The sequence below is a fragment of the Hemitrygon akajei genome, chromosome 6 (genome assembly GCF_048418815.1).
Source record: "Hemitrygon akajei chromosome 6, sHemAka1.3, whole genome shotgun sequence".
Lineage (NCBI taxonomy): Eukaryota > Metazoa > Chordata > Chondrichthyes > Myliobatiformes > Dasyatidae > Hemitrygon > Hemitrygon akajei.
This window is the reverse complement of record NC_133129.1, coordinates 146,961,055-146,975,410: the sequence shown is the minus strand read 5'-3', so window position 1 is coordinate 146,975,410 and position 14,356 is coordinate 146,961,055. Positions and strand designations below refer to the sequence as shown.

The 14,356-nt window shown below is 35.2% G+C and overlaps 1 protein-coding gene across 1 annotated transcript in view; it reads left to right on the top strand.

The window, feature by feature from the left end:
• The window catches only part of LOC140729855 (uncharacterized), a 58,272-nt gene that overhangs the window by 17,361 nt on the left and 26,555 nt on the right, over nucleotides 1-14,356 (top strand). The window contains exons 5-6 of the mRNA XM_073050065.1: nucleotides 6,332-6,424; nucleotides 12,052-12,144. Coding sequence (XP_072906166.1) covers nucleotides 6,332-6,424; nucleotides 12,052-12,144 — 186 coding nt within the window. The remainder of the gene's footprint in view (nucleotides 1-6,331; nucleotides 6,425-12,051; nucleotides 12,145-14,356) is intronic.

The window sequence follows — 14,356 nt, the reverse complement described above, 5'->3', positions numbered from 1 at the left end:
TGATGTATTTTGTATGCACTTTATATACGTTGTATAGAAATACTGAACTAGGGAACAGGATTTTCAAAACAATTAGAGACTGGGTTGAACACCAGAGATTTCAGGGCAGTTTCTCTTATGGTTGATGAATGTTTAATCCACGTCCCTTCAAATGTCGTCTCAATTAAAGACTGAAGTTTAATATTTCAGCTGGTAGCTACATTACTTTAGATCAAAAACAAAAATGTGAAACAAAATCACGTGCACACTGAGTGATTTCATAGTCATTTAAACAGGTTTTAGCTAAATACTCACAATCATCAACAGACTCTGTTTAAGAAACCAAATTTTCTAAGTTTACTTCAAAAATCTTTTTTAAAAAATCTGGCCATTCTTATATCCTCTGTTTATTAAATGCAAACATAAGTGTAAATAATGAAGCCTTGGATTCACATTTGATGAATCTAGAACTGATTTTGCTGTTCACAAATCCTCTTGCCATCTACTCATTATAAATCATTCATCTGAAGATTCTTGAACAGTATGGTATCAATGTACTAATAGGCAACTTGGTGATATGACTCATTAAACTTATGGTCCTATGAAATTCACATTCTATTGCTCCAGGTTTCTTATGAAGAGTGATAAATACTGATTTTTTCATCTCTTCTGGTATTATTCTAGTCTCATAAATGTCATTGATTAAATCAGTAAGTTTTTCAATTCCATAATCTTCAAGGGCGATTATTTGTTCTATTACTAAATCATCAGGACCTCCTGTCTTTCCTTTCTTCTTCTTAGTTATTGCATTATGAACTTCAGATTGTAAAATACTTGGACCTTCAATGTTCTTCTTAATTTCTGGTTTTTCGCCTCGATCATCTTCAAACAATTCCTGAATATTGTTATGAAACCAGTAACTGGTTTCACTTACCAGCAAAGATAGATATGTCAGTTGAAGTCCAATGGTACTATTTTCAAAAGTTTTATTAATAAAGGGGCACAAAAATTAAGGTTAATACAAACATTCAGATAACATGCGTCAATACTCAATCTAAAACGCAGGTACATTAATAATCACTCAGAAATAAGCTCTTTCGTTGTCTAGGGTATAATACTGAGTCCAATTGGAAATATAAAGAGTCACTCTGAAGTCTGCAGGCTTTTCCCTTTTGGTTTCACGTGTTGGAGAGAGAGAGAGATAAACGGAAAAACTTGCCCAAAACATCCGTGGAATCAGGGGAGCGATCTTCCCCGTTGTTAGTTAAAAGCGATCTTCCGTTGGTTCTAGCCACAAACTCCGCATTCGGAATTTAACGCACGTGGCTTACTTCAAAATGGCTTCCCGTTCCCACGGGAAGCGGTATCGTACTTCTTGGTGTCTCCTTGGTGCGTCTGAGGGTCGTCCTCTTTCAGACCCTTCTTTATACTGCCTCACGGGATCTCAGGTGTCAATCAGGTTGTAGGTGATGCAATCTCTCCCTCAACCAGCCCACTTTGCCCGAGGGCTTTACAATGTCCCTGCGAGTTGGCACGTCTGCAGTTCCCAGGTGTCTCCTGAGAACAATGCCACAGTCTCCAGCTTTTGTCCCAGTGGAATGCGGTATCCAGCACGTCGCTGTCTTTCCATTTCCTGTGTCCATTCGGCCTGTCTCTCTCTCTCTCTCTTGCTCTCTCTCTCGGGTCATTGACCCCCCTTTCACTAGGGCTCTTGCAATTCTCACAAAGGAGGGGGCTGGTATCATAACAATATACACAGTCCATCTGCTCATAATCTCATCTTTTTCCATGATAATGGTACCATCCTTTGCTTTCAAACATCCACCTGAAGAACAGAGGAGCTTTTTACCAGTGATATTCTTGATTTGTTGATGTAACCTTTTTGGATCAGTAATAGGGATTCTTCCCAGTTGCTCACATTCCTAGTTTAACCATTCCTCTTTGGCTTTTTGACATCAGCTTTTAACTTTTTTATCTAAGGACTTATATTCCATAGGATTTGCTTTCTTCTGTCTCCTTTCTTCCATCAGATTTTTGATTTCATCTGTCATCCATTTATTCTTAGTGTTTTTTTCTTTTTTTTAGGAATCACTGACTTTGCTGATTCTACCAAGTCGTCCTTTAGAGAGTTAAACTTCATTTCTACATGATTGCTATCATCTTCACCAGATTTTATTTCTAGACTTTGAAATCTATTCCTTACTTCAATTGTAAATTTTTGTCTTAAGCTTTCTTCTTTAATTAATTACGAGTAGTCAAGGGATTGTTCGGGTTTTTGCTTCTTTAGTTTTTTCAGTTTTACTTTTACATGAGATATTACTGGGTTATGGTCACTATTACAGTCTGCACCTGGATATGTTTTGCATTGAGTCACTCAGTTTCTAAGTCTTTGGTTTATAATAATAAAGTCAATTTGATTTCTGGCGTTATCACCTGGACTTTTCCAGGTCCATAAGTGTCTTCAATTACCCTAATTTTAATGAGTCATATCACCAAGATGCTTCTAAGAATTTTGATGACAAGAGCTAAAAGTAAGATACAAGCTGAAATAGGTAAAGAACAATGTGGTTTTGTGAAAGACAAAGGTACAACAAACGCGATATTGATGTTAAGGATACTCTCAGAAAGTGCAAAAAGATTTGTTTGTTTTATCAACTACACAAAAGCATTTGATAAAGTGAAGCACAATAAGTTATTTGAAATATTACAGGAAACTCTAGATCTAGATTCAAAAGACCTCTGCCTAATTAGAAATCTGTGCTGGGAACAAACTGCCGCTGTAAGAACAGATGGAGAAGTGAGTCAGTTTACGAAAATCAAGAAAGGCTTAAGAAAAGGGTTTGTTTTCTCCCCTGATTTATTTAGTGTGTACAGTGAAACAATATTACAAAAAATAAGAGACATCTTGGGAATCAAAGTTGGTGGTGAAAACATCAATAATTTCAGATATGCAGATGACATTGTGTTAATTGCAAGTACGAAGGAAGGACTACAAAACTTAATTCATATAGTTGTTGAAGAACATGCAAAAATGGGTCTATCTATCAATTGCAAAAAGGCAAATTATGTGGTGATATCCAAAAAGAAGGAGAATCCTATCTTCAGGCTGAGAATAACGGGGAAGACATTAAACAAGTACAGAACTTTTGCTACTTAGGAAGCTGGGTGACATCAGATGGCAGGTGCGACATGGACTTCAAAAGAAGAATAGGGATGGCAAAAGACACCTTTACGAGAATGAAGAGCATACTGACCGACACTAAACTAGGCTTGACAACACGCCTCAGAGTACTGAAATGTTACGTTTATCTAATTATGTTATATAGCTCAGAATGTTGGACAATATCTAGTAACATGAGGAAATAAATTGAAGCAGCAGAGATGTGGTTTTTGAGGAGGATGCAAAGAATATCGTGGACAAATCGAATATCTAATGATGATGTCATGAACAGAGCAAGCACAAAAAGAGAAATAATGTCTGAGATCATGAAAAGGCAACATGACTTCATTGGACATGTGATTAGGAAAGAGGAGCTAGAATGCATGGTAATTATGGGAAAGATTGAAGGGAAGAAAGCAAGAGGAAGACAAAGACAAATGAGGATGGAGACAGCAGCCAGGGAACTGGAAATGAATACCAATGAGTTGACTGTACATCTTCCTATAGATGCTGCCTGACCTGCTGCGTTCCATCAGCATTCTGTGTGTGTTGCTTGGATTTCCAGCATCTGCAGATTTTCTCTTGTTTGTGACTTTGTATATAAAATAATGTTTGAGCCTCCAACAATACATCTGATCTACCACTAGAATGACTTCTTATAAGACTCATCAAAACTGAAAAGGAACTGGAACAAAATACAACCTTATATGGATAATTTCATTCACCCACTGTAAGCCTAACATGATGGCACCCAATTCTGTTGTCTATACTGGGACCGACTAGTAAGTCATTACTTTATTATTACCTGTAATTCAGGCACAAAAATACACACCAACATTCCCAGTTAAATTATGTTTTGTTCCATCTGTAACAATAGATAACATTCTATAATTCTCCTGAATATATGTTGAACCAGCAGACACAATCTCTTGTGTCAGATTGAAGAAAATACTTTAAGGCTGGGTCACACTTCCCATGATCCCTAGTGGCAAGGATCTGGTCGCTGTAGCGTCAGCAGGCAACCATCATTGGATATATACATAGATCTGCTTTCCTTTTCAACCAAAACTTGAAAAAATAACTTAACATTTTTTAAGAGATAAAGTTCACCAGTACTCTGACTTTTAGATAAACTTGAATACTCATACTGCATTCCCTCCGTTGATGATGAGGTCTCCTTAGGTCAGGGTCAACCATGGATGTTGCATCCTAGCTGTCTAGATATGCAAGCCCGGGCAGTACAATATGGATAGCAAGCTGTTGTCCATGTAGCAAGTTCTCCCTCTCCACGCACCTGATGAACCCGAAGGAACTGCAGAGACTGATGCAGTCTGGCACCCGCACCATCGCAGGAGTTGCCAGTCAGCATTGAACTCAATGTAGGACTGCCTTAGGGACTCCAGCTCTGGATTTTTCCCTCGGGGTTTACTCCCAAAGCCTTCCTATGAGTGGATATAGTTGCAAGAGGTTTGAGATCAGAGTTTTCCTTCTCCTAGATGAGTTACCAACCACAGCTGAGGAGCCCGGATGAAATTACTAATATAGATAGTAAATATAACTAGCACACCACTATTTCACAATTTTCCATGAAGGTTTCAAAAATGTATTTAGTGTGTCAGGTTCTATTGTTTTTTTTTAAACAAAGTCATTGTACATTCAGCTAATATTGTGTATATTTAGTACAATTTAAATAATGTTAACATGATGTTGGAAAGCAATCATTAATGGACATGAAAACATTTAACATCTTACTATTCAATTACAATAATCAGCACTTGCTTCCTGTTCACTGGACTTGGGTGGTGAAGACATTTTCACTGAAGAGTTATCAAGTATTATTTTAGATCTAATGAAATACCATTCAATATCTAATTGAAAACCTTTACTGTGCTTTATGTGTGAAATGCTCATAAACAGTGTTTCAATATCCTTTAAGTTGTTCAAATTTCATGGAGATGTCTCACTAGTCATGAAGTCGGATCAAATAATTCAAGATGCAAATAACTTCAGCTCAGTTGTCATTTTCTGTGTGTAATTCAACACAATTTGACATCACTGTGGTGTTGACAGCTAATTTTTAATTGATAAATGTTGCAAATTTGTACTATATAACTTTTTTCACTTACAATAAAACAAACAGCAGGCCCTACACTCAGGTGTAAATCACACATAGCATGATGTGTCCTAACTGGGAAAGAATATTTTACTCTCTGAAAGAGCCAGCCTCGCCTCCCAGTGCTGATGCTGAAGATGTTTCCTTCACTGTGATTTACTGCAGAAAATGAAGGGTCTACTTTGAAGTCAAGTCATGTTTCCCATGATCCTTAGCGGCAATGACCAGGCACCTGCAGCGTTTGGAAGCAGCCATCATTGGATATTTACATAAATCTCCTTTTGAAGCAAAACATGCAAAAACTAATCCAAACGTTTTTTAGAAATAAATTTTGCCAGTACTCAGATTTTTAGCATTTCTACTAATTGCAGAAATGCGGCACATATTTAGTGTAACAAAATTGCAGGAAATCTACTTTCTGGGCAGAAATTATAGTTTGGTGTAAAAACAAAGAAGTCTTAAGTTCAGATATGGACAGAATTTGATATATTAAAAGAGAGCATTTAGTATTAACTTGGCTCTCTATCAAGAAAAAAAATTCTCTAGGCAGATATACATTTTAAGTAATTATCAAAGCAAGATGTGGAAAGAATTAAAATGTTAAAATAATTAAAATTTTAAATATCCTCCTGAACCAGGGTAGATAATTTCACTCATGCCAACTCTGAGTTGATTCCACAACCAATGGACACTTTGAATGACTATGTAACTCATGATCTCAGTATTATTTATTTACTTTTTTTTTTATTTATACAGTGCATCTTTTTTTGCATATTGGTTGTTTGTCAGTTTTTGTTTGTGAAAAGCTTTCTTCTTTGATTCTATTGGTTTCCTTCACTCTACTCTGAACGTCTGCAAGAAAACAACTCTCCAGGTGGTATATGATGACATATACAGTATGAACTATTACAGTAAATTTAGTCTAAACATTTTGTAGTTATTTGCAACAAATACAGAATAGCTCAATGGCGAAAAGTGTGAAAATTCAAAACCTGCACTCTGAATTAAGTGTTGATACATTTTATATATTGTGTAGAAAGCTTAGATTCATATATATAATTAAATATCTTTTAAACTAGCATCTGCAAATACCAGTCAGTGTGAAATAATGCAAACAGAAGATCAAACCTACCAACCGCTTTTGAAAAGACCGGAATCCCAACTTCCAATCGGTAAGTGCTTGACATGTCTGATTATATTAAAAGCAAAATGTCCATTTTTAATGGACATTCTGAACGCAGAAAATTATATAAATGTTTTAAACACAGTTTAGACATTCCCAAACTTGAGAAAAAAAGCTCCTCTAATGTCAAGATAGTGATGTATTTTGTATGCACTTTATATACGTTGTATAGAAATACTGAACTGGGGAACAGGATTTTCAAAACAATTAGAGACTGGGTTGAACACCAGAGATTTCAGGGCAGTTTCTCTTATGGTTGATGAATGTTTAATCCACGTCCCTTCAAATGTCGTCTCAATTAAAGACTGAAGTTTAATATTTCAGCTGGTAGCTACATTACTTTAGATCAAAAACAAAAATGTGAAACAAAATCACGTGCACACTGAGTGATTTCATAGTCATTTAAACAGGTTTTAGCTAAATACTCACAATCATCAACAGACTCTGTTTAAGAAACCAAATTTTCTAAGTTTACTTCAAAAATCTTTTTTAAAAAATCTGGCCATTCTTATATCCTCTGTTTATTAAATGCAAACATAAGTGTAAATAATGAAGCCTTGGATTCACATTTGATGAATCTAGAACTGATTTTGCTGTTCACAAATCCTCTTGCCATCTACTCATTATAAATCATTCATCTGAAGATTCTTGAACAGTATGGTATCAATGTACTAATAGGCAACTTGGTGATATGACTCATTAAACTTATGGTCCTATGAAATTCACATTCTATTGCTCCAGGTTTCTTATGAAGAGTGATAAATACTGATTTTTTCATCTCTTCTGGTATTATTCTAGTCTCATAAATGTCATTGATTAAATCAGTAAGTTTTTCAATTCCATAATCTTCAAGGGCGATTATTTGTTCTATTACTAAATCATCAGGACCTCCTGTCTTTCCTTTCTTCTTCTTAGTTATTGCATTATGAACTTCAGATTGTAAAATACTTGGACCTTCAATGTTCTTCTTAATTTCTGGTTTTTCGCCTCGATCATCTTCAAACAATTCCTGAATATACACAGTCCATCTGCTCATAATCTCATCTTTTTCCATGATAATGGTACCATCCTTTGCTTTCAAACATCCACCTGAAGAACAGAGGAGCTTTTTACCAGTGATATTCTTGATTTGTTGATGTAACCTTTTTGGATCAGCAATAGGGATTCTTCCCAGTTGCTCACATTCCTAGTTTAACCATTCCTCTTTGGCTTTTTGACATCAGCTTTTAACTTTTTTATCTAAGGACTTATATTCCATAGGATTTGCTTTCTTCTGTCTCCTTTCTTCCATCAGATTTTTGATTTCATCTGTCATCCATTTATTCTTAGTGTTTTTTTCTTTTTTTTAGGAATCACTGACTTTGCTGATTCTACCAAGTCGTCCTTTAGAGAGTTAAACTTCATTTCTACATGATTGCTATCATCTTCACCAGATTTTATTTCTAGACTTTGAAATCTATTCCTTACTTCAATTGTAAATTTTTGTCTTAAGCTTTCTTCTTTAATTAATTACGAGTAGTCAAGGGATTGTTCGGGTTTTTGCTTCTTTAGTTTTTTCAGTTTTACTTTTACATGAGATATTACTGGGTTATGGTCACTATTACAGTCTGCACCTGGATATGTTTTGCATTGAGTCACTCAGTTTCTAAGTCTTTGGTTTATAATAATAAAGTCAATTTGATTTCTGGCGTTATCACCTGGACTTTTCCAGGTCCATAAGTGTCTTCAATTACCCTAATTTTAATGAGTCATATCACCAAGATGCTTCTAAGAATTTTGATGACAAGAGCTAAAAGTAAGATACAAGCTGAAATAGGTAAAGAACAATGTGGTTTTGTGAAAGACAAAGGTACAACAAACGCGATATTGATGTTAAGGATACTCTCAGAAAGTGCAAAAAGATTTGTTTGTTTTATCAACTACACAAAAGCATTTGATAAAGTGAAGCACAATAAGTTATTTGAAATATTACAGGAAACTCTAGATCTAGATTCAAAAGACCTCTGCCTAATTAGAAATCTGTGCTGGGAACAAACTGCCGCTGTAAGAACAGATGGAGAAGTGAGTCAGTTTACGAAAATCAAGAAAGGCTTAAGAAAAGGGTTTGTTTTCTCCCCTGATTTATTTAGTGTGTACAGTGAAACAATATTACAAAAAATAAGAGACATCTTGGGAATCAAAGTTGGTGGTGAAAACATCAATAATTTCAGATATGCAGATGACATTGTGTTAATTGCAAGTACGAAGGAAGGACTACAAAACTTAATTCATATAGTTGTTGAAGAACATGCAAAAATGGGTCTATCTATCAATTGCAAAAAGGCAAATTATGTGGTGATATCCAAAAAGAAGGAGAATCCTATCTTCAGGCTGAGAATAACGGGGAAGACATTAAACAAGTACAGAACTTTTGCTACTTAGGAAGCTGGGTGACATCAGATGGCAGGTGCGACATGGACTTCAAAAGAAGAATAGGGATGGCAAAAGACACCTTTACGAGAATGAAGAGCATACTGACCGACACTAAACTAGGCTTGACAACACGCCTCAGAGTACTGAAATGTTACGTTTATCTAATTATGTTATATAGCTCAGAATGTTGGACAATATCTAGTAACATGAGGAAATAAATTGAAGCAGCAGAGATGTGGTTTTTGAGGAGGATGCAAAGAATATCGTGGACAAATCGAATATCTAATGATGATGTCATGAACAGAGCAAGCACAAAAAGAGAAATAATGTCTGAGATCATGAAAAGGCAACATGACTTCATTGGACATGTGATTAGGAAAGAGGAGCTAGAATGCATGGTAATTATGGGAAAGATTGAAGGGAAGAAAGCAAGAGGAAGACAAAGACAAATGAGGATGGAGACAGCAGCCAGGGAACTGGAAATGAATACCAATGAGTTGACTGTACATCTTCCTATAGATGCTGCCTGACCTGCTGCGTTCCATCAGCATTCTGTGTGTGTTGCTTGGATTTCCAGCATCTGCAGATTTTCTCTTGTTTGTGACTTTGTATATAAAATAATGTTTGAGCCTCCAACAATACATCTGATCTACCACTAGAATGACTTCTTATAAGACTCATCAAAACTGAAAAGGAACTGGAACAAAATACAACCTTATATGGATAATTTCATTCACCCACTGTAAGCCTAACATGATGGCACCCAATTCTGTTGTCTATACTGGGACCGACTAGTAAGTCATTACTTTATTATTACCTGTAATTCAGGCACAAAAATACACACCAACATTCCCAGTTAAATTATGTTTTGTTCCATCTGTAACAATAGATAACATTCTATAATTCTCCTGAATATATGTTGAACCAGCAGACACAATCTCTTGTGTCAGATTGAAGAAAATACTTTAAGGCTGGGTCACACTTCCCATGATCCCTAGTGGCAAGGATCTGGTCGCTGTAGCGTCAGCAGGCAACCATCATTGGATATATACATAGATCTGCTTTCCTTTTCAACCAAAACTTGAAAAAATAACTTAACATTTTTTAAGAGATAAAGTTCACCAGTACTCTGACTTTTAGATAAACTTGAATACTCATACTGCATTCCCTCCGTTGATGATGAGGTCTCCTTAGGTCAGGGTCAACCATGGATGTTGCATCCTAGCTGTCTAGATATGCAAGCCCGGGCAGTACAATATGGATAGCAAGCTGTTGTCCATGTAGCAAGTTCTCCCTCTCCACGCACCTGATGAACCCGAAGGAACTGCAGAGACTGATGCAGTCTGGCACCCGCACCATCGCAGGAGTTGCCAGTCAGCATTGAACTCAATGTAGGACTGCCTTAGGGACTCCAGCTCTGGATTTTTCCCTCGGGGTTTACTCCCAAAGCCTTCCTATGAGTGGATATAGTTGCAAGAGGTTTGAGATCAGAGTTTTCCTTCTCCTAGATGAGTTACCAACCACAGCTGAGGAGCCCGGATGAAATTACTAATATAGATAGTAAATATAACTAGCACACCACTATTTCACAATTTTCCATGAAGGTTTCAAAAATGTATTTAGTGTGTCAGGTTCTATTGTTTTTTTTTAAACAAAGTCATTGTACATTCAGCTAATATTGTGTATATTTAGTACAATTTAAATAATGTTAACATGATGTTGGAAAGCAATCATTAATGGACATGAAAACATTTAACATCTTACTATTCAATTACAATAATCAGCACTTGCTTCCTGTTCACTGGACTTGGGTGGTGAAGACATTTTCACTGAAGAGTTATCAAGTATTATTTTAGATCTAATGAAATACCATTCAATATCTAATTGAAAACCTTTACTGTGCTTTATGTGTGAAATGCTCATAAACAGTGTTTCAATATCCTTTAAGTTGTTCAAATTTCATGGAGATGTCTCACTAGTCATGAAGTCGGATCAAATAATTCAAGATGCAAATAACTTCAGCTCAGTTGTCATTTTCTGTGTGTAATTCAACACAATTTGACATCACTGTGGTGTTGACAGCTAATTTTTAATTGATAAATGTTGCAAATTTGTACTATATAACTTTTTTCACTTACAATAAAACAAACAGCAGGCCCTACACTCAGGTGTAAATCACACATAGCATGATGTGTCCTAACTGGGAAAGAATATTTTACTCTCTGAAAGAGCCAGCCTCGCCTCCCAGTGCTGATGCTGAAGATGTTTCCTTCACTGTGATTTACTGCAGAAAATGAAGGGTCTACTTTGAAGTCAAGTCATGTTTCCCATGATCCTTAGCGGCAATGACCAGGCACCTGCAGCGTTTGGAAGCAGCCATCATTGGATATTTACATAAATCTCCTTTTGAAGCAAAACATGCAAAAACTAATCCAAACGTTTTTTAGAAATAAATTTTGCCAGTACTCAGATTTTTAGCATTTCTACTAATTGCAGAAATGCGGCACATATTTAGTGTAACAAAATTGCAGGAAATCTACTTTCTGGGCAGAAATTATAGTTTGGTGTAAAAACAAAGAAGTCTTAAGTTCAGATATGGACAGAATTTGATATATTAAAAGAGAGCATTTAGTATTAACTTGGCTCTCTATCAAGAAAAAAAATTCTCTAGGCAGATATACATTTTAAGTAATTATCAAAGCAAGATGTGGAAAGAATTAAAATGTTAAAATAATTAAAATTTTAAATATCCTCCTGAACCAGGGTAGATAATTTCACTCATGCCAACTCTGAGTTGATTCCACAACCAATGGACACTTTGAATGACTATGTAACTCATGATCTCAGTATTATTTATTTACTTTTTTTTTTATTTATACAGTGCATCTTTTTTTGCATATTGGTTGTTTGTCAGTTTTTGTTTGTGAAAAGCTTTCTTCTTTGATTCTATTGGTTTCCTTCACTCTACTCTGAACGTCTGCAAGAAAACAACTCTCCAGGTGGTATATGATGACATATACAGTATGAACTATTACAGTAAATTTAGTCTAAACATTTTGTAGTTATTTGCAACAAATACAGAATAGCTCAATGGCGAAAAGTGTGAAAATTCAAAACCTGCACTCTGAATTAAGTGTTGATACATTTTATATATTGTGTAGAAAGCTTAGATTCATATATATAATTAAATATCTTTTAAACTAGCATCTGCAAATACCAGTCAGTGTGAAATAATGCAAACAGAAGATCAAACCTACCAACCGCTTTTGAAAAGACCGGAATCCCAACTTCCAATCGGTAAGTGCTTGACATGTCTGATTATATTAAAAGCAAAATGTCCATTTTTAATGGACATTCTGAACGCAGAAAATTATATAAATGTTTTAAACACAGTTTAGACATTCCCAAACTTGAGAAAAAAAGCTCCTCTAATGTCAAGATAGTGATGTATTTTGTATGCACTTTATATACGTTGTATAGAAATACTGAACTGGGGAACAGGATTTTCAAAACAATTAGAGACTGGGTTGAACACCAGAGATTTCAGGGCAGTTTCTCTTATGGTTGATGAATGTTTAATCCACGTCCCTTCAAATGTCGTCTCAATTAAAGACTGAAGTTTAATATTTCAGCTGGTAGCTACATTACTTTAGATCAAAAACAAAAATGTGAAACAAAATCACGTGCACACTGAGTGATTTCATAGTCATTTAAACAGGTTTTAGCTAAATACTCACAATCATCAACAGACTCTGTTTAAGAAACCAAATTTTCTAAGTTTACTTCAAAAATCTTTTTTAAAAAATCTGGCCATTCTTATATCCTCTGTTTATTAAATGCAAACATAAGTGTAAATAATGAAGCCTTGGATTCACATTTGATGAATCTAGAACTGATTTTGCTGTTCACAAATCCTCTTGCCATCTACTCATTATAAATCATTCATCTGAAGATTCTTGAACAGTATGGTATCAATGTACTAATAGGCAACTTGGTGATATGACTCATTAAACTTATGGTCCTATGAAATTCACATTCTATTGCTCCAGGTTTCTTATGAAGAGTGATAAATACTGATTTTTTCATCTCTTCTGGTATTATTCTAGTCTCATAAATGTCATTGATTAAATCAGTAAGTTTTTCAATTCCATAATCTTCAAGGGCGATTATTTGTTCTATTACTAAATCATCAGGACCTCCTGTCTTTCCTTTCTTCTTCTTAGTTATTGCATTATGAACTTCAGATTGTAAAATACTTGGACCTTCAATGTTCTTCTTAATTTCTGGTTTTTCGCCTCGATCATCTTCAAACAATTCCTGAATATACACAGTCCATCTGCTCATAATCTCATCTTTTTCCATGATAATGGTACCATCCTTTGCTTTCAAACATCCACCTGAAGAACAGAGGAGCTTTTTACCAGTGATATTCTTGATTTGTTGATGTAACCTTTTTGGATCAGCAATAGGGATTCTTCCCAGTTGCTCACATTCCTAGTTTAACCATTCCTCTTTGGCTTTTTGACATCAGCTTTTAACTTTTTTATCTAAGGACTTATATTCCATAGGATTTGCTTTCTTCTGTCTCCTTTCTTCCATCAGATTTTTGATTTCATCTGTCATCCATTTATTCTTAGTGTTTTTTTCTTTTTTTTAGGAATCACTGACTTTGCTGATTCTACCAAGTCGTCCTTTAGAGAGTTAAACTTCATTTCTACATGATTGCTATCATCTTCACCAGATTTTATTTCTAGACTTTGAAATCTATTCCTTACTTCAATTGTAAATTTTTGTCTTAAGCTTTCTTCTTTAATTAATTACGAGTAGTCAAGGGATTGTTCGGGTTTTTGCTTCTTTAGTTTTTTCAGTTTTACTTTTACATGAGATATTACTGGGTTATGGTCACTATTACAGTCTGCACCTGGATATGTTTTGCATTGAGTCACTCAGTTTCTAAGTCTTTGGTTTATAATAATAAAGTCAATTTGATTTCTGGCGTTATCACCTGGACTTTTCCAGGTCCATAAGTGTCTTGAATTACCCTAATTTTAATGAGTCATATCACCAAGATGCTTCTAAGAATTTTGATGACAAGAGCTAAAAGTAAGATACAAGCTGAAATAGGTAAAGAACAATGTGGTTTTGTGAAAGACAAAGGTACAACAAACGCGATATTGATGTTAAGGATACTCTCAGAAAGTGCAAAAAGATTTGTTTGTTTTATCAACTACACAAAAGCATTTGATAAAGTGAAGCACAATAAGTTATTTGAAATATTACAGGAAACTCTAGATCTAGATTCAAAAGACCTCTGCCTAATTAGAAATCTGTGCTGGGAACAAACTGCCGCTGTAAGAACAGATGGAGAAGTGAGTCAGTTTACGAAAATCAAGAAAGGCTTAAGAAAAGGGTTTGTTTTCTCCCCTGATTTATTTAGTGTGTACAGTGAAACAATATTACAAAAAATAAGAGACATCTTGGGAATCAAAGTTGGTGGTGAAAACATCAA